Source organism: Bubalus bubalis, chromosome 19 (genome assembly GCF_019923935.1).
Source record: "Bubalus bubalis isolate 160015118507 breed Murrah chromosome 19, NDDB_SH_1, whole genome shotgun sequence".
NCBI lineage: Eukaryota > Metazoa > Chordata > Mammalia > Artiodactyla > Bovidae > Bubalus > Bubalus bubalis.
Genome location: NC_059175.1, coordinates 7533592 through 7560110, shown reverse-complemented (window position 1 = coordinate 7560110; position 26519 = coordinate 7533592). Strand labels below are relative to the sequence as shown.

The window sequence follows — 26519 nt, the reverse complement described above, 5'->3', positions numbered from 1 at the left end:
TTTTTTTTTCAGCTTTCAAATGTACTTTTTTCTCCATTCCATGTTATTCCAAGAGTTTTGCAAAGCAGAATGCTTAAAACACAAGGGGTATAGAAATTTATGGATATATTAAGCAGTGAGTTATCCGAGAAGGTGGCTGTGAAAGTAGAAGGAAAATAAGAGGGCCTGGGTTCCTCGTGTTATTCTGAGTAGTTGTAAGACACTTTCATTTTTGTTTACCTTTTAAACTATTTTCTGTAAGTAGCAAACCCAGTTTCACTAACTGCAGGGTTTCAGTGGCAGGACACACACCGTCCTGCAGGACCAAGAGGTAGCTCTGAAGTATTCCTTATTTATTTTAAATGCATTCATAGAAAGGTCAAATAACTTAGTTTTGTTTAATGTGTACCAGGTAATTACATGTTATATTTAAGTGTGAGAAAGAACCTTAGAAATAATTTAGTCTTTGATTAGATAGGAAAAGTTGAAGTCCTAGAAAGCTGTCATTTTACATTTCATGCATATCTATAGTATGCTTGCTTTTGAGAAGTATTTCCCAGAGATGAATGTATTAGCCACTAACACTGACAAATGGGAAGCCTGAGGGGGATAGAGAGACATTGGTTATGAAATGTTTATTATGGAAATAGTCTGCAGAAATGTTATCTGCTTGATCTTTAATATATTCATGCTTTCTCTCTCTGTGATAGGATTAGAAATATCAGAAGATCGGAGACAGTTCTGGGAAAATAAGAAAGTTCCAGGGAAATTTTATTTTCATAGCTGGGACCATTTTTTTCCTCCTAAAGAGTGATTCTGTGGACTAGTGGAAAATAAATGATATTCGGTGTGTTCAAAGATTGGGTACAGTTACCTTTAGCTTACCTCTTATTTTGAGGGAGTTTCTATAGTCTCTCCTTTCCAACAGAGAGAGTCTCAGGTTGCAGAAAACGTGACTGAGTGGGAGAGACGGAACCCTGAGGCAGATGATCTGTTTCTCAGGCTATACAGACAAAGAAATGTGTGTCTTCTGAGTATTATCTCTGTTCCAAAAATAAATAAAATCTGTTTCATGTCATTAGTTATTTGGCTTCTGGGTACTAGAAAAATTCTATTAGCATGTTGAACAGGGAGATGAACGTTTTCAGAATAAAGTTGTGATTCTAGGATTTCCTTTGTTTCTCCAATATTTTAATATAAAATTTTTTTTAAAGTATTCAGAAAAGCTGAAAGAATTATATACTAGAATACCTGTTTCCACCACCTAGATTCTGTAATTGTTAGCATTCATTGTGAGATAGTTGCTTTATCACATACCTGTTCAAGTAAATATAAGATGTATTTTTGATAGTTTCTATTCTTATCTTTAGAATAACCATTAAAGGCTGAAAAAATATATATGTTTAAATATATGTGTAATATATATACACAAAAATATATGTGTAAAATACATCTGTGTATTTGTCTGTACACACACATATGTATGTATGACTCCTGGTTTTTTTGCTCCCTCTGATAAGTTTTATAAGCTGTGATAACTTTTTTTGTAGAATTCAGGAAGAAGAATGGGATAAATACATCATACCTGCCAAATCAGAATCTGAAAAATACAAAGTGAGCCGAACTTTTAGCTTCCTCATGAATAGGATGACCAGCCCTCGGAATAAATCGAAGGTAATTAAGGTTTTATGCCTACTGTCTATAAAGCATGAATGGTTCAGTTTCTGAGCAATTAGTATCGTTTGCACTTTCCCTTTAAATTCACTTACCATATATTTTATACACACACGTTTAAACATCTCTATATTTCATGTGGGGTATTTTCCAAGTCATTGGAAATACAGAGACCATGTCATCCTGGTAGAGGTTTCATTTTGGCGTTATTGTATCCCTTGGTGTGCAGCCCTTCTCTCCTGATAGAACACGTAAAGACTTTGTATGACTTCTGTACGTTGGCTGGCTCTGAGCATTTCTCTCTTCTTGTTTTTTTTCCCCACGTTGCTGCTGCTGCTGCCATACCTGAAGACAAAAGGCAAGGATGCCAAAGACAAAGAGAAACTGACTCGACATCAGTTTGTCCCTGGAACTTTCTCTGGGGTTCTGCAGTGTTTGGTTTGTGATAAAACGCTCCTGGGGAAAGAGTCATTCCAGTGCTCCAGTAAGTTCTTGGGCCCCACGTGGACTGTCTTCACGCTTCGCCTCCCGCGAGAATAAGCATCCTGAGGGTAGTGCCATCGCTCAGTGCACTCACACAGACATCTGTTTCTGTGTCTCCATGTGGTTTCATTAGCAAGCAGCGACCTGTGATGGCTGACTCCATACTTTTTGTCCACATGTGATAGTCTCTCCCTAAACAGGCTTGCATACCTCACTGCCTACTGATGTCTCCACTTGGAAGTCTGAGCAGCGTCACAAATGTTACGTGTCCCCCTGGGGCTCCTCTCACTCCCCTCTGTGCCCACCTACAAGCTGACCCTCTCAGTTAATGGCAGTCCCATCCTGCCAGCCAAATGCTTGTGCCAAAATTATTCCCACATCCAAGCCTTCAGCGTTACTCTTGGCTCTAGCTTCAAAATATATTAATATTTAGAGCCAACCACTTCTCACACCTGCCACTGTTAGCAGCTTGGTCTAAAGCGGCCATCTCAATGGCTTTGCAACTGGTTCCCTTGTGCATTTACTGCAGAAAGTATAGTTCTCAAAACCTCAGTCTGAGTGCGTTTGTCAAGGCATTGATCCCTGTGTTCCAATCCTCTTGACGCTTCATGTCATCCCCTGGGACAGCCAGAGCCCTGACAATGGCTCCAAGGCCCTCGTGGTCTCTCCTCCCATCCCCTCCCCGACTCCTCCGGTTCAGTCCCTCTGGCATCTTTGCTGTTCTTCCAGCATGCCAGGCTCCAGGCGCGCTCCTGCCTGTGGGCTCTCCTGCATATCCCCCTGCCTGCAGAAGTCTTGCCACAGTCAGCCGATGGTTTGCCCCCTCACCTCCTTCAGGTCTGCTCAGATGGCACCCCTTAGTTAGGCCTTTCCTGGCCACCCTTTGCTTGGCTTATTTCCTGCCCCCCTTTCCTCTTTCTTATCCCACTATAGCATTTCACATCATCTAACTTGCTCTCTGTTCTCTGTATCAATTTTATTATCTGTCTCCTTCACCAGATTATAAATTCTACGAGGGGTGGGTTTTTGTCTGTTGATTTTGTCCTCTGCTATGTCTGTAGTACCTGGAATAATGCTTGGCATAGTTCAGTTCAGTTCAGTTCAGTCGCTCAATCGTGTCCGACTCTTTGCGACCCCATGAATCGCAGCACGCCAGGCCTCCCTGTCCATCACCAACTCCCAGAGTTCACTCAGACTCACGTCCATCGAGTCAGTGATACCATCCAGCCATCTCATCCTCTGTCGTCCCCTTCTCCTCCTGCCCCCAATCCCTCCCAGCATCAAAGTCTTTTCAATGAGTCAACTCTTCGCATGAGATGGCCAAAGTACTGGAGTTTCAGCTTTAGCATCATTCCTTCCAAAGAAATCCCAGGGCTGATCTCCTTCAGAATGGACTGGTTGGATCTCCTTGCAGTCCAAGGGACTCTCAAGAGTCTTCTCCAACACCACAGTTCAAAAGCATCAATTCTTTGGTGCTCAGCTTTCTTCACAGTCCAACTCTCACGTCCATACATGACCACAGGAAAAACCATAGTCTTGACTAGATGGACCTTTGTTGGCAAAGTAATGTCTCAGCTTTTGAATATGCTATCTAGGTGGGTCATAACTTTCCTTCCAAGGAGTAAGCGTCTTTTAATTTCATGGCTGCAATCACCATCTGCAGTGATTTTGGAGCCCAGAAAAATAAAGTCTGACACTGTTTCCACTGTTTCCCCATCTATTTCCCTTGCATAGTAGGGGCTTAGTAAATATTTGTGGAATGAAAGAATAACTCAGTACAAGAGAATTCAGGCCCAGGCAGATGAAATACATTTTGTGGTACTTGTTGGTGACCAGAATTCAGGAGACATTTTGGAAGTGGCATGGGAGTACAAAGGGAGGTGAAGAGCAGGGGAAGATTATATGTAAAGTTCTTCAATAAATTCCCAGAAAATGATTAAAAGTGTGAATCTATCCATTCACACATTGTCTTTAAGATGCCAGTTTCATTGCATGTTTGAATGTTGCTTTCCTTGGGGACTTGATTTCTCTCTTTTATGGGACCTGATGTAGCATCAAGCAAAAAGAATAAAACTACTCTAAAAAATAAAGTCTGTTCATTTAAAAAATAGCATCAAACAGTCTAGCTGTGATTTACTTTGCTAAATTTTGAGAAGTTTGCAGAAAGGATTGTTTGTGGATTGTTAATGGCTTGCCTCCATGACTTCCCTGGTGGCTTAGATGGTAAAGCGTCTGCCTACAATGCAGGAGAACCGGGTTCAATCACTGGGTTGGGAAGATCTCCTGGAGAAGGAAACAGCAACCCACTGCAGTATTCTTGCTTGGAAAATCCCTTGGATGGAGGAGCCTGGTAGGCTACAGTCCATGGTGTCGCAAAGAGTCGGACACGACTGAGCAACTTCACTTCACCACATTTGCGTGTCAGCAGCCAGTTTACTGGCGTGATGGCACATGCTTCATCAGTTGCGACTCCTTTCTTCTTCACAGGGTCAGACCCCTTGATATGACCCCAGCCACATCTCTGACCTTTTTGTCCTCTCATTTTTATTTTTTTTACTAATTAAGAAAATTAAAATTGATTGATCTATTTATATTTGGCTGCACTGGGTCTTCATTGCTGGGTGTGGGCTTTCTCCAGTTGCGATGAGTGGGAGCCACCCTTCTCTGCGGTGCACAGGCTGCTTCTTGTGACTTCTCTTGTTGCTGAGCACAGGCTCTAGGGTGAGCAGGCTTCAGTAGTTGCGCCTTGCGGGCTCCAGAGCTCTGGTTCAGTAGTTGTGACTCAGAGACTTAGTTGCTCCACAGCATGTGGGATCTTCCCAAACCAGGAATCGAACCCATGTCCCCTGCATCAGCAGGTGATTCTTAACCACTGGACCACCAGGGAAGCCTTCTCCTCATTTTTAGATGAACTCCTCAAGTTGGGCTGCCTCCACCCACTGCTCTGGTGTCCATTCCTGCCACGTCTTCCTTAATGATCAGATTTTGACCTCTGTCCCTACTACTTAAAAGTCCTCTTCTGGATGGAAACACGGAGTCACTTTCTAGTCAGGTCTGAGCATCTTGCCTCGCTACTGTTCTCAGACTCCCTGCTCTCTCTCCTGTTTCCGTGTCTATTGTCCCTCCATGCAGAAGGATGTCCCCTTTTCCAGAGCACACTGCTCTTCTGTCCATCCCCTGGATGGTCTCCTTTGCCCTAACTTTGAGTGCCCTCCAAACTTGGTTCTCAGGCACTCATTCTTTTCTCTTTATTGTTTCTAAGTATAGTCACCCATATTTTATTCTAAAATATGGTATTTAGACCTGTTCTTCCCAGATGAACATCTTTATACCTCACTTGCTACTTCCATATTTCCAGTTGCATAGGGAGGCTGAGCCCCCATGTAACTCGTGGCCCTGTTTGAGAATTATGGCAGAGCTACCATATAAAACAATACTGTCCCCATCGCACCCCATCTGTGGGCATTGTCCAGAGATTTTCTTGTCTCCCAGACCAAGGTGTCTGAAACCGACCTCACAGTCCACCTGCAGAAGGCTGTTCTTCCTGCTGGGTTTGTGATGCCAGCTAGAAACTTGGGCATGTTAGTCTTAGTGCCTTCTCTTTCTGTCCTCCTAGACCGTGCGGTCCCTCTTCCATTTCCTTTCTCATGGTTCCTGCTCTGGTGGCTTCTCATCAGTGCTTCTGGGCTCTTGAGAGCAAACTGTGCTCGCTTCCCCTCTCTCCAGTTGCTTTCGCAGTTTATCATGGGCACTCTCACCACCTTCATCTTAATGAAGTGCTGCTTCCATCCATACATGTGCACTTGAGGACTTCTATGTTTTTCTGTGTATTCGGTTCTGCCTGTGAATATTACTATATCTAATCTTAAAAACACTATGATATAAAACAAATGATATAAATATTCAAAATCTTGTGGTGTCTGTATTCTTCTTTATTAAAGCCTGAGTTGCTAGTTTTCCACAAATATTTCTATAAAATTCTCCTTGTTTATAAATAGACTTCACTACTTACATTTTGATGTTACATGATTTGATGCACAGAAATTTACTAATCACAGCTTCACTGCAAATTTAGCTTTCATAAACTTAAAATTACCCTAAGGCAGTTAAATGCCTTTTATAAGAATTTTACATTGTCTAAAATTGATATTCTGTTGACTTCCTTTTTGTTTGTATTCCTCTTAACTATTTCTGAGTTGTTAATTTGAGGCGTGTGTCTTTAGTTTAGCTATAGGTAATTATAATGTAACTGAGAGAACTTGTTTTATATTAAGCATTTTTTCCTTATTTACATTTAATTTTACAACTGTCCACTATCTTTCATAGTTCTTCACTGTTTTCCTGGATGTCTGGTTTAGACCATATAGTGTTGGCTTTTATCTTCTCCAGGTATTTGGCAAGGTAGACTTTTTTAATATTTACTGATAATAAGTATTAATAAGGAGCTGTGGAAGGCTTATAACTTAATACTCTTATTTCTCTTATAGTTACTCTTTCCCTACCCCAGCCTCTATGAGTATACTGAATTAATTATTATATTTTTATAGTGTGTTTCATCTTTTAGGAATAATTTTATGTTTCAGTAATAATTAGCTATTTGTATTCAGTTCTGTGTCTCTACTTATGGTAACTTTGAAGATGCGGTACTCTAGTTTGGTGTCAGTGCTCACTTTTGCTGTATTTTTCCTTCAGTAAAAACTCCTAATTTTGATTCTATTTTTAATAGGCAATAAGATTTCAGATAATTTTTTCCCCAAGAAGTTTATTGGAATAACCTGTTTTCTGAAATCTCGTGTATCTAAGGTTATATCTTTGTTTCACACAGTAGCCAGTTTTATCTGGCTAAATAAATTCTTCAACCAAACCTTTTCCTCTGCAGATTTACCAATACTGGTCCCTTATATCTAGGCAGTTAGTATTATACTGAGAACTTTTAACTTTTTTAAGAGGACTTTTAATTTTTTAATCATACAGATATTGTCAGAATGTGTCTATTAGAATAGGTGCCATTTAATGGTTTTTTCCTAGAAAACAGTAAGACTTTTTTATTTGCCTTTTTTGGGTTCTTTTTAAGCCTTATAAAAGTTTTTGTCAGTTGTAGCTGTCAGTTGTCACTTCTGGTCTCATCTTTTTGATTTCTTCCTTGGAGAAATGTGATCTGTTATCTGGCATCTTTGTATGACATCTTTTGTTTGATAATTATATGCTGCATTTTCTCCACGTTCTGGAGAGAATCTTTCAAGTTTAATTTCATAGTACTGCTTTGATACTTTGTCATATCGATTCTTCTCAGTTTAGCTTAAGTTCTCACTCTTGCTCTTTTTCTTCCTTGAAGAGCTTTCTTGTCCCACAAAGCTCCGTTTGCCTCTCATCCTGTTGGCCTGTGGTCAAATCCTGTATTCCCTATATGGCCTTTGGTCTGTTTTGTGTATCTCAGGGAGGGCACATACCTGCATTTTTCTTCTTTTTTCTGGATTTTGGAATATTCAGTGGCTCCCTCTTGCTGTGAATTTTCAGTATAACTTGGTTTGGTGGTCTCTCCTAGCTTCTCCTTTTTCCTGTCTCATTCTCTTGTTCTGGGGTGAGGAGGAAGTATCCCATTTCAGTGATTGCCTGCAGGGCCAGTACGTGGATAGCCTGGCTTCTGCTCATTGGCCACTGAGGTGTTGACTAGATGCCCCGGAAGACCTGCAGGGGGAGGAAGAGTGTGGGCTCAGTGTCCTGCTCAGTTCTCATGGGGCTGCAGCTGCTGTCCAGCGTGGCTTAGACGGAATTCAGTGAGAATGTCTCCCCTTCCAGAAGGATTTGTCTCATGGAGTTTCTGATAAACCACAGGCTCCTCCATCTATACACAGCGTGTAGGGGTGCGGGCGGATGGGATGAGGGCGTCTTGGTGGGTCAGGTGGAGTGGGAGGGGGGAGAGGGCAGGAAGACATCAGTCTGGCAGGAAGCTGTCCCCATGCAGGGAGGTCTCTGAGCCTAGCCTGTGGGCAGGAGAAGTGTTCCCTTCCACCTTTCAGTGAGGTGAGGCCACATTGTTTCATGAAATAAAACGTAGGCAAGCTGCTAACTGTTCTCTTTTAATTTGGTTTCCTCTAATTAGTAGGAATTCTCTCAGAGCCCAACAGTACATTTTTTTTCTAGTATTGTAGTGCGTTTTCCTTTCTTTCCGTCCTCATAGGCATTTCCCCCAGTGTGTGAGCAGGCAGTTGCCAGATGTAAGAGGTCCCTGATGAGTAAAGGGTGTGGAGCACTACATGAGTTCTCAGGCAGAAACGGAAGTGTGTGTCACGCGTAGTTTCAGCTGACGTAATCAGTAAGACCTTGTGCAGAAGGGGGAAAGTATCTCCAAGGAAATTAAAATATTAACAGTGTGTTCTGCTCCAGTGGTGGGACAAGAATGTGGTTTAAACATTTTTTCTTTCCTTTTTAAATTTTCTAAATAGTTTTAATGTTTACGTGTTATTTTTATTGTTGTTGTTCAGTCACTAAGTCATGTCTGACTTTTTGTGATCCCATGGACTACAGCACACCAGGCTTCCCTGTCCTTTGCCATCTCCTGGAGCTCGCTCAAACTCATGTCCATTGAGTCGGTGATGCCATCCAACCATCTCATCCTCTGTCGCCCCCTTCTCCTCCTGCTCTCAGTCTTTCCCAGCATCAGGGTCTTTTCCAGTGAGTTGGCTTTTTATATCAGGTGGCCAAAGTATTGGAGCTTCACCTTCAGTATCAGTCCTTCCAGTGAATATTCAGGGTTGATTTTCTTTAGGATTGACTGGTTTTATCTCCTTGATCTCCAAGGATTGTTACTTTTATAATGATCCTTAAAGGCATGATGTAGCCTTATGCATTTCACTTTGCAGATTAATTTAAGTAAGATGGATGTTTTTCTCTCTTCTCCTTTTGTTCCAGACTGTAATGGAAACGTACATAAAGTCTGTAAAGATGCTGCCCCTCCGTGTACCAAGGTAACGTCTCAGCCTGTGTGGATATTACATGCTTGTGTGTAGCTCGCTGCTTCAGTGTTATCTGTTTATATTTTTAGATCTACTATTACTGTCTCAATTTATTTTTAAAGTGGTCATTGTAATGATAACACATGCTTAAAGTGTATACTTATTCACTTAACTATGCACTTGTAGAAATAGAGGGAATGTTCTGTTTTTATTACATGATATGGGTGGGTTAGACTTTCTGTCAGGACCTACTTGGTTTACCATTGCAAACCTTGTGAGTATGGAAATGAAGTTTAGAGCACTCATTCTCAAATACCAGCCAACATCAGAGTCACCTGGAGGGCTTGTTAAAACACAGATTTCTGGGCCCCTCTCCCAGAATTCCTGATGCAGGAGGTCTGGGTGGGGGTTCTGAGAATTTGCCTTTCTGACGTGTTCCCAGGTGATGCTACTGGTCCCCAAACCACGCTTGAGGTGTGCTGGACCAAACACTGAGGAACGTTCGCAGTGTCTGGGGGTGGGCTTGAGCAGATGGAGGGGTTTATCATCACGGTCCTTTGTCTCCCACTGGAAACCCAGGCCAGAAGTGCATGTGAGTGAGCACGAGGCCCCTTCAGAGGGAAGTGTGCGGTCTCCAACCCTGTGTTATTTGAAACACACGTTTTGTCAGGTCACAAAGTCGAGGGTAACATTTTAGTGCTCAAGGTCGCCGTGTCCTGTAGGTGGGAGGAATAGCCCAGAACAGAAAGAACAAGTAGGAAGGAGATAGCAATGCCGTGACTCCTCTCTGAGCCTGGGTTGGAACAGGAGCTGGAGATTTGCAGTCCCCTCAGGCATTTACCAAAGCCGGGCTCTTGCTGAGACCTGTTCTGGAGGCGCACCTCCCTTACAATGTGTACATCTCATTGTCATAACACTTTTCTCATGGTTGCGTTTTATGTCTTTTGCTTTGAATTCCTCTTTGTTTGAAATAAAAGAACATGAAAATGGCAAAGATAAGAAGCCTGTTCTGTTTAACTGTGGATGTTCTTGTAGTTGAGTGGTGCTTTGATCTTTCTTTTTGTGTTTCTAATGTTCTTTACAGAAATCCCAAGAGAAATATAATAAGAACAAACCACAGACCATCCTTGGAAGTAAGTGATATGAAAAACGGCAAGAACTTTTTTCCATTTCATACATACCACACATTCCCTGCCTCTTTCAGTTCTCCGATTTGCCCAGTTATTCCTCCTTTCATAGCATATGCTGGGCATGTTGTTCTTGTTTAGTCACTAAGTTGTGTTCGACTCTCTGCGACCCCATGGACTGTAGCCTGCTAGGATCCTCTGTCCATGGGATTTTCCAGGCAACAATACTGGAGTAGGTTGCCATTTCCTTCTCCAGGGCATCTTCCCAACCCAGGGATTGAACTTGAGTCTCCTGCACTGGCAGGTAGGTTCTTTATTCTGAGCCACCAGGGAAGCCTCATGCTGGGCAAAATTGGCATAATTTTTCTTGACAAATAAAGCAAGAATTGCAGAAGCTCTGGCAACTTAGTAGCCTTTGTGCTACATGTGCTGTATGATCTTTTAGATTAGGGAAGGCTGAATGGAGGTCGTATTATGATGTTGCCTCAATTTTAAGATGCACATTAGTGTAATGGGCACTATTGATAACAGCCTCTTGGGGGGAAAGAGAAACACCATATTGAAGTGAAGGTTGCTCAGTTGCGTCTGACTCTTTGCAACCCCATGTCCATGGAATTCTCCAAGCCAGAATATTGGAGTGGGTAGCCATTCCCTTCTCCAGGGTATCTTCCCAACCCAGGGATTGAACCCAGGTCTCCCACATTGCAGGCAGATTCTCTATCAGCTGAGCCACCAGGGAAGCCCAAGAAAACTGGAGTAGGTAGCCTATCTCTTTTCCAGTGGATCTTCCCAACCCAGAAATTGAACCAGGGCCTCCTGCCTTGCAGGTGGATTCTTTCCCAGCTGAGCTACCAGGGAAGCCTGAACACTACATTAAATGTACATAATTTTATGTTTTCCTAGCAACAGCACATATTTATCTTGACCAATACATAAGACATGCTTCGTAAGAATCACAAGATAAGGATAAAGTCCTCAAGTTGAGCATCTATAGATTCTTATCAGTCTCTGTTATTCATTATCAGAGCAACCTCGTACCTTTTAGTAGCCAGCCTGAGGCTGTGATTGCATCAGTTCCATTAGAATGACAGTTGAAATTTCAGGGTATACCTGTGTTTTGTTTGCATGTGGTTAAACTCAGTGATTCTGTTTTTTCTTGAATTATACATGGTTGAAATTGAAGTAATTGTCAGCCTTTGACAGTCTTTACATTGCATGCAAGAACCAGACAGACCATCGTCCTACGTTTGAAAATCCTTTGATTTGACGTGAGAGATGTCACAGTTTCTTCTGCTTCACATATTACATAGCTTGCCCTGTGGCGGGCACTTTACGTTTGTGGTCACTTTTCACTTCAGTGCTGCAACAGTGTGATCCGTGTTTTAAAAGCCATCTGAATCAGGGTTGTTAGGGAAGTATGCAAATTGATGGCAACGTGTGGCTGCGTGTGATGTTACACACGGGAAAACTAGTGCAGGCAAGTGTGGCATTGGTCACGCCCCTGCTTCTTCAGACATTGGTCACACCCCTGCTTCCTCACCAGAAGTCCCTTTGACCTCAGCTGGAAGACACTCCTCAAATTCGTAAGGTGAAGCATGAAAATCACTAAAAAGCATTTTAGACTTGATAGAATACCACCTGTTCCTTCTCTTGACTTAGGAGTCATGAGAATAAAATTAAATCATACATGTGTAGAATCCTTTGTAATGTCTTAGGTTTCTATATAAGTCTTTGTCCCCCTTTACTTGAGAAAGGCGTGTGCTAAGCAATCATACAGGATTGAAATATTTTCGGAGAGTCACTTTTAATACACATCAAATGCAAATGTGTAGATGCCCATCACATTTTAAACTGACCAGAAAGGTACTGAAGCATCATTTCATTTTTTGGTAAGTGAGAGAGAAGATCCCCGCTTGGCTTGCAGGTTTCACCTGCCTGACATTCTTACAGCGTAAAGAACAGACTCGCCAGCATCATTCCAAGCCGTTGACGTGCTCTGTGTGTGTGTGTGTGTGTGTGTCTGCTTGTTTATATACACAGTGTGCGTTCTCGTAACAGTGCTAATAGCACCTTGTCTCTGTTTCCAGCTGGCTCTGAGGAGTGCAGCAGGATTTTACGGGCAAGCTGCCCCAGTGTTTCCCCATTCCATCTTCTGGTTTGTTTGTGGAATCCCAGCTGCCCCCAGTTTCTCCACGTGGGGATGCTGAAGCAGGCCTGAAGCCTGGTTCCAGAAGGGTGTGAGCTGGAAGGGACATTTCCAGCAGGTGTTGGGATGTGGCCAGGAAACTGGTTTCAAGGCTGGGCTTGCAACGCATTAGAAGCCGCCATTGGAGTGTTCAGCTTTCTGGCTTTTAAGTGACAGCCTTTACTCGTTGCCCTCTTTGGAAACATCATGAAGTGTCCATTCTGATTTCCAGATTCTTCGTTTCGAGACGTCCCATCGCCTGGGCTCTCCTTGCATCCTTCCTCCTCCATGCCTATTGGGTTGCCAACCGGGAGGAAGGAGATGGCAGGGCAAGTGCATCCCTTGTCCAGAAGCGTCCCAGGCACCGCCTTGGAAAGGTAAGGCTCGCTGAGGTGTGACGCCTTGCAGTCTCAGCGTGGCAGCCCGGGCTGACTGTCCTCCCTGCCCCTCCAGCTTCAGGAGGCCGGGGGCATCCTTGGAGTCCGAGAATGATGGCAGCAGCTGGAGAAGCAGGTCTCACTCTGACGAGCTGTTCCAGCCCATGGGCTCGTCCCCCTCCACGGACTCCTTCTTAACGGAAGGTGAGGAGAAGACGCCCTTGCGCTGACATGGGTTTCTGTGAGCATTTGCTGAAAGGGATGTTTTCTGAAGGACATAAGATGGAAGCATTTTTCTTTTATTCTGTTTAAGAGAATTCTGTTTCATGGTGTCTCTTTGGTGCAGGTTCTTCTGATAAAAACAATGAACACTGAGCCCCAGAAGAGACTCCCAGATAGTGGCCAAGAGAACATGATATATTTTTTAAAGGGACATACTCTCCAAAGAATGTGTCATAAACATCATGAAGAGAAAGATGTTCTTTAAAATTTTTTTACAGCTGTTGATGAATTGGAATAGGATCATACTTTAAAATATATATATATATATATTTCAGTTACTTAAGACTGGACTTGTCTGGATCTCTAAGATATTTATCCCCTTGTGTTGCTTCCTACTTCTGGGGGAATAAAAGCATTTTTTAAAAACATGTTTGTGGAGAGGACAATCTGGGGAATTGCTTGCTGTATCCAAGCTGTATTAATAGGCAGAGGAAAACCAAATGAAGGGAGAGGAGTGGTGAGAGAAAGGGGTAGACTCTTCCCCATACATCTGCTTATTTTAAGTCCATTGTCATCACGTCTGTACTTTTCTGAGCTGGATTCTCTCTGAGGGGTGCTGTTCGGACAAATAGAATTTAGTTTTCCTGAAGGGGGTATGTGTGTGTTGTCAGATTCTCTCAGAAAAATCTGTACTCACATGTGACTCACAGCCTCGTACCCTGCTTCATGTTTATATTGAGGATAGCAAGGCAAGTGAAGAGCAAACCAAGTGGACATGTACAAGATGCAGTGTTGAGCGAACAGTGCAGAGTAACATGGGGCCAAGAAATCAGTGAGTTCAAGACTGTGTGAGCACGTGTGAACTCTGCAGATGACCAAAAATAAAACTTAAATAGAACAAGCCAAACAAATGAAAGAATCTTTTTTTTTTTTTTTGTGTGTGTATACACACAGCAGCTGTTAATACCTGATTCTGCTTTGCTTTTCATGAGTAATCTGGACCATTTCACTAGTTTGGTTTCAGTTGTTTCAATTCTGTATCACAGTATTTTGACTTCGTTGTTTCTATGTTCATAGCGGGTTTCTTTAGGGCGATGAATCCGTAAACATAGGCACTTGAGAAGGTCTGTTTGTGTTACACGTGTTCACCCACTTTAGCTTTTCTTTTCTTAACGAATGTTAGATGTCGTGGATTCATCTCTGTGGAGTGACCTCAGCGGTGATGCCCAGGAGTTTGAAGCGGAATCTTGGAGTCTGGTGGTGGACCCTTCATTTTGTAGTCGGCAGGAGAAGGATGTCATCCAAAGACAGGATGTCATTTTTGGTAAGCATTATAATCATGGTCTCTGGGTTGCAGCAGTGTGGTGCAGAGGAAAGAGCATGGACTCAAGCCGGAGTTCAAATCCTGGTTCTACCATTTCCTACTCACTTAGTTTCAGATATAATAATAACTCACCTGAAACTCAGTTTTTCCTTTTGTAAAATGGGGATAATGAGGCTCAGGATCAAAATGTTGTGAGGCTTAAAGGAGGCATTGTACATGCTTGGTACAAAGCAGATTTTATTTCTTCTACCCTTTTCAAGTTGAGTTAGGCCTGGTCTCTACTCGTTTGCCTCTTCTGTTGTAAGAATCACAGAGAATGTTTGCATTTTTAAGGTGGGTAGTCAAGGCTGCTGCATTTACGGCCTTGTAGTTTGCCTGCACACACCAGGGACGGTCACTCACGAGATGCAGTGGAACTGACAGCACCTGGGCTGGCATCACGTGTGATCGTGGGTGGCAGTGCTGAGGGTGGGGTTCAGTTGTGGGAGGTTTTACGATTTCTTGCTATCTGGGGTGAAGGCAGTCTGAATTAGGGAAGGTTAGATGATAGAGTAGTTAGGAAAAAATGAAGCTTAAAAATTTTTCAAGTATAAAGTAGATGCTGAAAAGTGGTTCCAAGAAGGCACCTTAACTTTAAATATGAGCCTAGCCCTTAGTTTTCACTAATCCTGTGTGTGCAAAGCACTACAAAGTCTGGTGGTGACTAGGGCCCCTTCTCCCCTGTGTGAGGTGGTTATGCAGGTCAGATGAGCCGATGTGCATGCATGCTGTGAAATCAGTCTAGAGCTGTATAGGAGGGAATTTCTTTGGAAAGGATGGTGCTGTCCCCTTTAGTATTTCTCATGCAGTTTGTTATATTGTAATTTTCTTCTTTTATTTCTTGATTTCATATATTATTAAAAATAGTCTAACCCATTTGGGGTGAATTATAATGTAGTGTGGTTCAGAGCATGGGCCTTTGGGCCAGAAAGTCTTATGTTCCAGGGAAAATCGTTTACCCTCTTTTCTTCATTGGCTTTTAAAGATAAGAAAATAATTCTTATATTTGGGGTCATAATGGATTAATGGATTAAATGAAGTGACATGGTAGATACTTAGTACAGAGTAGGTGTTAAAAATGTGGTAGGATACAATAATAATAATAAATTGTGGGTAGAGAGTTTTGTTTATGATAAAATAATAAACAAAGCCACATTTCGATTTGTTTCCCCTCCATGGCTGATATTTTGTATTCTTTTTTAAAACCTGTATGTGGGTTTGGAAATACTCATTAGCCTAGAACCGACACTTCTGATGCTCTTAGTAATGGTGAATTATTGTTTTCTCTCATGGTGTATTTTTAAAATTGATATATCACAAAAATTGAGATCTAAAGTTCACCCCTTTACAGTGTACAAATCTATATTCTAGTATATTTGTAACATTTTAGTATATTTATAAAGTTGTGCAACCATCCGCCACTGTCTAATTCCAGAGCAGGTCCATACTCCAGAAAGAGACCTGTGCCCAGTAGCAGCCATTCCCCTGGGCCCCCTCCCACCAGCACCTGGAAACCACTCATTATTTTCTGTCCCTGTGAATTTGTCTATTCTGGATGTATGGTGTATATTATACAATATTTAGGTTTGGGGCCTTGCTGCTTTCACTTAGCACACTGTTTTCAAGGTCCATCCATGCTATAGTATAATTCAGCACTCTGCTCCTTTTTGTGGTTGAGTGATAGTTCATTGTACAGATATACCACACTTTGTTCTTCCGATCATGACTTGAGGGTCTTTTGGGTTGTTTCCAATTTGGGGGTCACATGGTAACTTTATGTTGAGCCTTTTGAAGAACTGTTTTCCAAAGCAGTGATAATATTTTACATTCACCCCAGTGATGTATGAGGGTTTTGATTCTCCATACGCTTACCAAGGCTTCTTTATTGTTCATCCTTTAAATCACAATTATTGTAGTATATGTAATGTGGTGTCTCATGGTAGTTTTGATTTGTGTTTCCTTGATGGCTAATGATGTTGCTTGTCTTTTCATTTGCTCATTGGCTGTTAGTATATCTCTTTAGAGAAATATCTATTCAAATCTTTTGCCTATTTTGAACTGTTGTGTTTTTTTATTGTTGAGTTATAAGAGTTCTTTATAAATTCTGGACTCGGGTCCCTTATCAAATACATGATTTGCAAATATTTTCTCCTGTTACGTGGATTGTTGTTTTCACTTTCTTGATGATGTCCCTTGATCATAACACATTGGCTTCTCTTGGAGAAAGTAGAACTTTGGAGACAGATCCAGTAATGGAAAGGACCTACTGTTGTATGCATTGAGGAACTTTATTGTATTTAATTCAATGTAATTCACCAAGCTAATTGTGCTCCTCAGTTCAGTTCAGTTCAGTCACTCAGTTGTGTCCGACTCTTTGCGACCTCATGGACTGCAGCACACCAGGCCTCCCTGTCCATCACCAGCTCTTGGAATTTACTCAAACTTATGACCATTGAGTCAGTGATGCCATCCAACCATCTCATCCTCTGTCGTCCCCTTCTCCTCCCTCCTTCAATCTTTCCCAGCATCAGGGTCTTTTCAAATTTTGCTCCTGCTCAATGCAAAAAAAAAAAAAAAAAAAAAGAAAAGAGGTAAACTAAGTTATATTTTATGGAGTATTCAGGACAAAATAAAACCTGGTTCCCAACTGAAGGTACCTAAAGATGTTAGCTGGTTATATTATGAAAGTTTGATACATTGGATTCTGTATGTATTGGACTTAACTTTTACATATCCTCTTATAATATCTGGGAAGAAGAGAATAATTTTGAGCTTACATTAAAGATTTAGTCCGTGCTGATTTAATAGTAGAAGAGTATTGTTATTCTTAAACCTTTGCTCTTTTATTTGTATAACATACAGTGTTTAGCTATAAATTTAGGTCAATAGGGATACTTTTGAAAAAAACTGAGGTCTGACTGACATATGACATTATGTTAGTTTCACGACAACTTAATGGTATTTGTATATATATTGCAAAACGATCAGCACAGTAAATCTAGTTAACCTCCAGGGATACTTGTTTTAAAGCTTGTTTCTGCTCACCTGTTTCAGAGCTAATGCAGACAGAACTGCATCACATCCAGACCCTGTTCATCATGTCTGAGATCTTCAGGAAGGGGATGAAAGAGGAGCTGCAGCTGGACCACAGCACTGTGGACAAAATCTTCCCCTGTCTGGACGAGTTACTTGAAATCCACAAGCATTTCTTCTGTAGTATGAAGGAGCGAAGGCAGGAATCCTGTGTTGGCAATGACAGGAATTTCATCATCAGCCGAATTGGAGATATTCTAGTACAACAGGTGAGAAAGGTTTGAAAGTCTTAAAATCTCAAAGCCTAAAGGTACAGGCTTTCTAGTGTTCAAAACCTGCAGGGAACTGAAATTGATTTCATTACGATTATTGACAGTTGGTTTTCTTTTGTTTGATGCTGGTATGTGAGACCGATATCTGAAAGCTTTTAACAGCCAGTGAATGGCTCTTCTGTGTTGCAGGATGCCTGGCTCATCCATCTGTCTATCACTGTCTCCAGCAGGAGGCGCAGCCACAAATGAATTCCTTATGAAAATTCACTTCTTTTTTTTTTAATATAAATTTATTTATTTTAATTTGAGGTTACTATTGTATTGGTTTATTTGAATTGTATTTATTATATTTATTTTGTTTATTTATTGTATTGTATTTATTTATTTTAATTGGTGGTTACAATATTGTATTGGTTTTGCCATACATCAACATGAATCCACCACGGGTGTACATGTGTTCCCCATCCTGAAGCCCCCTCCCACCTCCCCACCGTACCATCCCTCTGGGTCGTCTCAGTGAACCAGCCCCGAGCATCCTGTCTCATGCATCAAACCTGGACTAGCGATTGGTTTCATATATGATATTATACATGTTTCAATGCCATTCTCCTAAATCATCCCACCCTCTCCCTCTCCCACAGAGTCCAAAAGACTGTTCTATATATCTGTGTCTCTTTTGCTGTCTTGCATACAGGGTTATCGTTACCATCTTTCTAAATTTCTTATATATGCGTTAGTATATTGTATTGGTGTTTTTCTTTCTGGCTTACTTCACTCTGTATAATAGGCTCCAGTTTCATCCACCTCATTAGAATTGATTCAAATGTATTCTTTTTAATGGCTGAATAATACTCCATTGTGTATATGTACCACAGCTTTCTTATCCATTCATCTGCTGATGGACATCTAGGTTGCTTCCATGTCCTGGCTATTATAAATAGTGCTGCGATGAACATTGGGGTACACGTGTCTCTTTCAATTGTGGTTTCCTTGGTGTGTATGCCCAGCAGTGGGATTGCTGGATCATAACGCAGTTCTATTTCCAGTTTTTTAAGGAATCTCCACACTGTTTTCCATAGTGGCTGTACTAGTTTGCATTCCCACCAACAGTGTAAGAGGGTTCCCTTTTCTTGATGTGATGGGCTGTCTAAAAACATGCGTCTCTCATTGGCCCTTGATGGTCTCATCAGTATTTGCAAAATAAGCACTGCCTAATTTTAGGAGTGAGACAGATCTTATCATGAGAGCCCTGGAGTTCATGCCTGAGAGATAAGCAAGTTTCATTAGAAGGAGGCACTTTTTAGGTGCTTGGGATGTTTGAGGCATCAATGAGAATAGGCTGTGCCACTCATCTATAAAAAAACGATGTATTGTTGGCAATTTGTATTGGCCCCCGATCTCTCTGAAAGAAGTTGTCCATTTAAAACATGCTAATGTGTGCATGCGTTCTCAGTCGTATCTAACTCTTTGTGACCCTATGGACTGTAGCCTGCCAGGCTCCTCTGTCCGTGGAATTTTCCAGGCAAGAATACTGGAGTGGGTTGCCATTTCCTCCTCCAGGGAACCTTTTTGACCCAGGGATCAAACCCGCATCTCCTCTGCCTCCTGCATTGCAGGTAGATTCTTTACCGCCGAGCCACTGGGGAAGCCCCAGAACATGCTAATGCAGAAGTTAAATAACATGCATCCAGCAGCCTTAAGATGGCTGGGACTTTTAACGTACTTCCATTATATTACCTCACCCCATGGACTGCAGCCTACCAGGCTCCTCCATCCATGGGATTTTCCAGGCAAGAGTACTGGAGTGGGTTGCCATTGCCTTCTCCAAATCTTCAGTATACAATGAGGTAAATATTATTTTCCCTAAAACTGAAGTATGGAGAAGTAATGACTTTCCCAAGTTCACACATCTTGTTAAATGGCATAGTTGGGATTTGAGTTAAGAATATGTTATTTTGAGATACCATGGGAACATGCTGGGCAAGCTTGCTACCATCACTAGTCTTTAAGTCCCAGTAAGGTAGGGAGTCTCATGTGTTTGGTTACTATTCTATTTCAATACCTAGAACAGTGCTGGGTACTATAAATTTTTATTGAATGAATGGGCCTGCAATGCAGGAGACCCGGGTTTGATTCCTGGGTCGGGAAGATCCCCTGGAGAAGGAAATGGCAGCCCATTCCGGTATTCTTGCCTGGACAATCCCATGGACAGAGGAGCCTGGCAGGCTACGGCCCATGGGGTTGCAAGAGTCGGATACAATTTAGCAACTAAACCACCACCGCAAACACACCAGGTATTCACTCCAGGACTATATTTTGTAGTTGCTTAAGGCTTTTTGAGGAAAGGCATGGATATCTCTCACTAGTTACTTTAGTTTGGCTTTCTCTAAGTAGATGCCAAAATGTCACATTCAGAATATTAATTTTATATCAGTTTCGCCCTGTCACAGACACCAAAGGAGTTTAGTTGTTGGTCTATAGACTAAACATTTAAATATACTTAAATACAAATATTTGTAATACACAAAAAGAAAAAATAATCCTGACAATTGCCCCAGATCTTTTCCCTCATGTCTCTGTGTAAAAATCCACACTAGTGTTAAGTTCCTAATCAAAGTGCTGAATGTTTTGCATCTTATCTTTAAAGTCCTCGACCTGTTCTATCTTCATAATTCACCCCAAACATATACAGTGCCAGGTTAAGAGACTAAAGTACTTTGCAAGACAGTTTGAATTAAAATGTCTAATTGTGTCTTTGTGAACTTGAATCTGAGGTCTTCCAAAAATGAAGTGCAAAATTATTTTATCATTTGAAAGTATTTCCATCTATCTTTCTTCCCTTGATACAATCATGACTTTTAATTCTAATCACTTAAAATAGTTTTTTGTTCTTTCATCGCTTTCATAGTTGACAAAAGTTTCACATTTCTACCAGTTTTTAATTTAATTTGTGTGGAAATTGAGGACAAGTTTTGGGAAGCTGACTGTTAGCACAGGGTAAAGCCTGGCAGTCTTTGGGATAAAGCACACACTTCTCCAACTGGGGGGAAATTCTTGGTATTCAGAGAAAGGATTAAGTCTGCTTTTGTGTTCCTGTTCGTGGACACGCTTAGTCGGTGTGGCAGGCTTCCTTCCAATACTGTGTAAATAAAATTGTTTCCTGAACAATATAGTAACAAAGTCCTCAGCCAGCGGCTGTGGGAGTGGTTCTGTGGGAACAGAGGGCGAGCGAGCTGCTGAAGGGCGTGTGAGCGGGTCTGGGGAAATCCCACATTCCAGTCTTAGACTCCAGACCTCAGGAGGCTGACTGGAATGTGATGGTAATTTAGTCAGTGGGAACTTGTGTTGGTGAGGAATTCTGTACATGTGGAGCATGGTGGGTATATAGCAATGGTTTTCCAATTTCAGGTACATAGATGCCTCTTAAAACTTAAGAATGAGATATCCTATGTACCCACCCCCTACCTAGAGTGTTGTTTGATAGCACTGGGTCCGGGGTTTGGCATTTTAAAATTATTTCCCACCAATAATAATCTCATTACGTATCGGCTGAGGTGCTGATAGAGATACAACAAAATTACAGAACGTTGCTGTCATCATGAAGATTCCTCCTCTGCCACTTCACAGCCACACCTGCTTCTCTCCTGTCTCCAACTGCTGGCCATCACTAATCTGTTCTCTGTCATTTCAATCATGACATATATGTCATATATATGTTGTACAGATTATATACACTGTATGTCCCTCTTGGATTGACTGTTTTTCATTCAGCACAGTTCTCTCCATCATTCAGATGGCTGTGTGTGTCAGTTGTATGCTGTCGTGTGGATATGCCACGGTTTGTTTAATTCACTTAGTCAGGAGCACCTGGTTATTGCTGGTGTGCTCAGTCGCTCAGTCGTGTCCAACTCTTTGTGACCCCGGGGACTGTAGCCCACCAGGCTCCTCTGTCCATGGGATTTCCCAGGCAAGAATACTGGAGTGGCTTGCCATTTCCTCCTCCAGAGGATCTTCTTGATCCAGGGATTGAACCCATGTCTCCTGCATTGGCCAGCGGATTCTTTACCACTGAACCTTCTGGGAATCCATGCACACGTGAGCACATGAGCAGTCACATGCAGATTTGTATGCATATTTAAAGTATCATTTCTCTGGGATCAGTGCCTGGGAGTACAGTTTGTGGGTTGTATGGTTGGTAGTTGCATGTTTAATTTTATAAGAAACTGCCAACTGTTTCTCAGAGTGGATGTAACATTTTACATTCCTATCAACAATGTTTCTCCACGCCCTCACCAGCATTTGGAATCGTCACTATTTTTTATTTAACTCTTCTGAGCGGTGTGTAGTAGTGTCTCGTTGTGGTTTAAATCACATTTCCCCAGTGGCTTATGATGTTGGACATCTGTCACGTGCTTACTTGCGTATATGTGCATGTCCTCTCTGGTGAAATGTCTGTCCTTGTCTTTTGCCCATTTTCTACTTGGATTGTTTTCTTACTGTTGAATATTGTTATTTTTTATCTATTCCAGAGACTAACCTTCAGGCAGATAGGTAGTTTGTGAATATTTTCTCTAAATCTGTAACTTCTGTAATTTTGGTTAAGTTCAATATGTCAGGTTTCAGGCTCTTGGTTTCAAGTCTAAGAACCCTTTATCTAGCATGAGATTCCAAAGATTTTCTCCTATGTTTCTTTTTCTAGTTTTACACTTTTAAGTTTTACAGGTTTATGTTTTACATTTAAGTCTGTGATCCATTTGGAGTTAATTTTTGTATAAAATACAAGACTTTGGTCAAGATTCTTTTTTATTTTCATCTGTGGATGTTCAGCTGCTCTAATATTGTCTGTTGAACGGGGCTGTTCATCTTCCAATAAATTGCTTTGCTTTCTGTCAAAATCTGTTGGGTGTTTTGGGTTCCTATTTTGTTCCGTTGATGTGTGTGTATCATTCCATAGTGATAGTTATGACCGTATATGGTAAATCTTGTTATGTAATAATATATCTAATAATAAGTTCTATAATAAATCTTGATATTGAGTAGACAGCTCTTTCACTTTATCATTTTTCAAGATTATTTTTAGCTATTTTGGTTCCTTTATCTTTGGTATAAATTCTAGAATAATCTTGTCTAGATCTCTAAAAACTTACTAGGTTTATTAAGAATTGCATTAAACCTTTTGAGGAGAAATGACATTTTTAGTGTGTTGAATCTTCTAATCTATGGATGTGGTGTATTTATTTAAATCTTCTTTGATTTCTTTCATCAGCATTGTGTAGTTTTTAGCACACAAGGTCTCTGTATGTTTTGTTAGATTTGTACCTGTGTATTCTTGTTGGTGGTTTAAGAATTATTTCCTGAGATGTATTTGCCTCAAACAGATAAAACTGTGAGCAAAGTTGAAAAGTCCAGAAATAGTGATGAACTTTCTAAAGGGGTGTAGCTGTATTTTGGTTTCTGTTGCAGTGATTTTCAACATGGATGTGTATGTGTGGGGTCATCAGAGTCTGAAAGACTGGCATTCACATTATTCAGCAGATTCTCTGCATACCAGCTTATGATTCTAAGTGGGTTTCTTTGTAGATTTTTCAACAGAGATTTTTCTACAGGTTCAGTTCAGTTCAGTCGCTCAGTCATGTCTGACTCTTTGCAACCCCATGAATCATAGCACGCCAGGCCTCCCTGTCCATCACCAATTCCTGGAGTTTACTTAAACTCATGTCCATCGAGTCGGTGATGCCATCCAGCCATCTTATCCTTCTCTTCCTTCCTTGAGAACTTCCTTGAGAAGGGGACTTCCTTGTCATCCCCTTTTCTTCCTGACCCCAATTCCTCCCAGCATCAGGTTCTTTTCCAATAAGTCAACTCTTCACATGAGGTGGCCAAATTACTGGAGTTCCAGCTTTAGCATCAGTCCCTCCAATGAACACCCAGGATTGATCTCCTTTAGAATGGACTGGTTGGATCTCCTTGCAGTCCAAGGGACTCTCAAGAGTCTTCTCCAACAACACAGTTCAAAAGCATCAATTCTTCGGTGCTCAGCTTTCTTCACAGTCCAACTCTCACATCCATACATGACCACAGGAAAAATCATAGCCTTGACTAGACGGACCTTTGTTGGCAAAGTAATGTCTCTGCTCTTCAATATGCTATCTAGGTTGGTCATAACTTTCCTTCCAAGGAGTAAGCGTCTTTTAATTTCATGGCTGCAATCATCATCTGCAGTGATTTTGGAGCCCCCCAAAAATAAAGTCTGACACTGTTTCCACTGTTGCCCATCTATTTGCCATGAAGTGATGGGACCAGATGCCATGATCTTCATTTTCTGAATGTTGAGCTTTGAGCCAACTTTTTCACTCTCCTCTTTCACTTTCATCAAGAGGCTTTTTAGTTCCTCTTCACTTTCTGACATCAGGGTGGTGTCATCTGCATATCTGAGGTTATTGATATTTCGCCCGGCAGTCTTGATTCCAGCTTGTGCTTCTTCCAGCCCAGCATTTCTCATGATGTACTCTGCATATAAGTTAAATAAGCAGGGTGACAATATATAGGTTTTTGAAATCCTCAGTCCCTGTTTCTACTTGTGACCATCAGTTAATAAATTGGCCTTCTGGTTACTCATCTTTCTCTGTCATCTTGGTTAATAATAACCTGCCTCTTGATCCATTTGTGATGACAAGTCAAGTCCCTAACTGAGCACTGAGTCTGTGGACGTGGTCAGTTAGCCAATGTAAATGTCGGTTTTCCTGAGGATCCCTGAATATGCCCCATACCCTTCCTTCAATCTATAAAAGTATTAAAACTGCAAATCGAAATTATAAAGTTGTGTAAACACACAGAACATATAAGATAGCAAATGTTTTTCATTTGGCTATTGATAATTGAGTTAGTTCAATATCATATAATCATATTATGTTGATGTCTTCCTCTTACCTATTGATTACTTACTCTTTCTTTAAAAGGTATCTGTGGAAGAGAACTGGTCAGAAATCCCAGGAATTTATTCTTTATTTGCAAAGAATGCATTGAACTATATGAAAATTGCATGTTCTTTTTAGTGTTTAAAAGGTGAAAGTGAAGTTGCTCAATCGTGTCCGACTACCCATGGATTGTAGCCTACCAGGATCCTCCGTCCATGGGATTTTCTAGGCAAGAGTACTCCAGAGGATCTTCCCGACCCAGGGATGGAACCCGGGTCTCCCACATTGCAGGCAGACACTTTACCCTCTGAGCCACTTAGAACTGACTAAATTTTCAAACCATCATTGAAATGTTATTTTTCTCAGTTTTCAGAAGAAAATGCAAATAAAATGAAGAAAATATATGGGGAATTCTGTAGCCATCACAAAGAGGCTGTTAGCCTCTTTAAAGAACTCCAGCAGAATAAAAAGTTTCAGAATTTTATTAAGGCAAGTATTTTAAAACTCTTACAAAATGGTAAGCCAATGTAAAGTTCATGCTTGTTTTTCACATGATCTAAGCAAGGTTCACATCTAGATACTGTTTTTCAGGGAAGAAGGAAGTGATATGTGTGTGGCAAAGATAGAAGACTGCTTTTTCTGTGTTAGTAAAATATTTCTCCCAAATCATTTACTTTTGTATTTATATTTGTGAAGACATGTTCTCCATACTTCGGAGCACCTTTGTCGTATCTTATGAAGCTGCTTCATGCTGTGACAAGTAATAAGTCAGAAGAGTCACAGTAAAGATAAAGAATCCACTTCAGCCCCACTGGATTAATTGCAAGCAAATCTGTGATGCACCTCATTTCATATATAACTTGTATCTCTGAACAATATATATTTTAAAAATTACAGTGGCGTTATTGCACTTAAATAAACAATATTTCTTTAATATCTTTAAAGAGTTGGCCAGTGTTCAAAATTCCCTGATTATCTCATAAAATTGGATTGCTTAAATTAGGATCTGACCAAGGTTTAGATATTGTATGCAGGGCTTATGTCTTTTAAATCACCTTTAAATTGAATGCCCCATCCCATTTTTTGGTGTCCAACTTAGTGAAGGAATTTGTCCCTTAGAGTTTCACAGACTCTAATTTTTTTATCTACCTTTTTAGGAATGCCTTCAGATTCTCTTTTTTAAAAAAATACATGGGTATTAAGAACTTGAAAAGAAGACTGAGGTTTTTAGAAAAAAGTTGCCCTGATTAGAGGAAACTTTAAGAACTATTATAAAGAACAACATACGTAGAGGAAAACCTGTTGGGAAAACAAATAGTTAATTGCAAACTCCTGTTCAAAATATAACTGATTTCTGACTGCTTTTCAAAACTTTTGCTATTCATGAATCTTAGCACTTATATGTATTAAAACTTGCTCATTTTGGAATTAACTATATCAGAGTAACTTGAAACTTATTAATCTTGGAGATTTGGGTTGTTGATATTAATTTCAAAGTATACAATTTAATGAAAATAATGTTGTTTGAATTAATGATCATGCATGTTATGTCTGAATAGAATGATACCATTGCAGATTCTTTGTATTGTTAAATTCCTATCTAAAAAGAAAATACAGGTAGTGTTTGTGTATATTAAAATATATATGCATATATATTTTAAGCTCCGAAATAGTAACCTTCTGGCTCGACGCCGAGGAATTCCAGAATGCATTCTGCTGGTCACTCAGCGCATCACAAAATACCCTGTCTTGGTGGAAAGGATATTGCAGTACACAAAGGGTGAGTGATACTTCTGGGGTCAACATTTGCCTCTTTCGTTAGGTTTAAACATAGCCGAGGTGTTGTAAACAGCTACAAATGTTTGTGGCATCTGATTCATAAAGATTGTTCATTATAGAAAAACTGTAAAGCCTTAGGATTTGGATCCAGT

General features: G+C 40.8%; 1 protein-coding gene across 11 annotated transcripts in view; it reads left to right on the top strand.

Moving 5' to 3' along the window:
• The window catches only part of ARHGEF28 (Rho guanine nucleotide exchange factor 28), a 350788-nt gene that overhangs the window by 260159 nt on the left and 64110 nt on the right, over positions 1 to 26519 (top strand). For all 11 annotated transcript variants that reach the window (XM_044932457.2, XM_044932463.2, XM_025270861.3 and 8 more), the window contains 10 exons: positions 1530 to 1653; positions 2005 to 2137; positions 9049 to 9104; positions 10177 to 10225; positions 12637 to 12781; positions 12858 to 12985; positions 14187 to 14327; positions 17421 to 17668; positions 24955 to 25077; positions 26251 to 26368. In XM_044932457.2, coding sequence (XP_044788392.2) covers positions 1530 to 1653; positions 2005 to 2137; positions 9049 to 9104; positions 10177 to 10225; positions 12637 to 12781; positions 12858 to 12985; positions 14187 to 14327; positions 17421 to 17668; positions 24955 to 25077; positions 26251 to 26368 — 1265 coding nt within the window. The remainder of the gene's footprint in view (positions 1 to 1529; positions 1654 to 2004; positions 2138 to 9048; positions 9105 to 10176; positions 10226 to 12636; positions 12782 to 12857; positions 12986 to 14186; positions 14328 to 17420; positions 17669 to 24954; positions 25078 to 26250; positions 26369 to 26519) is intronic.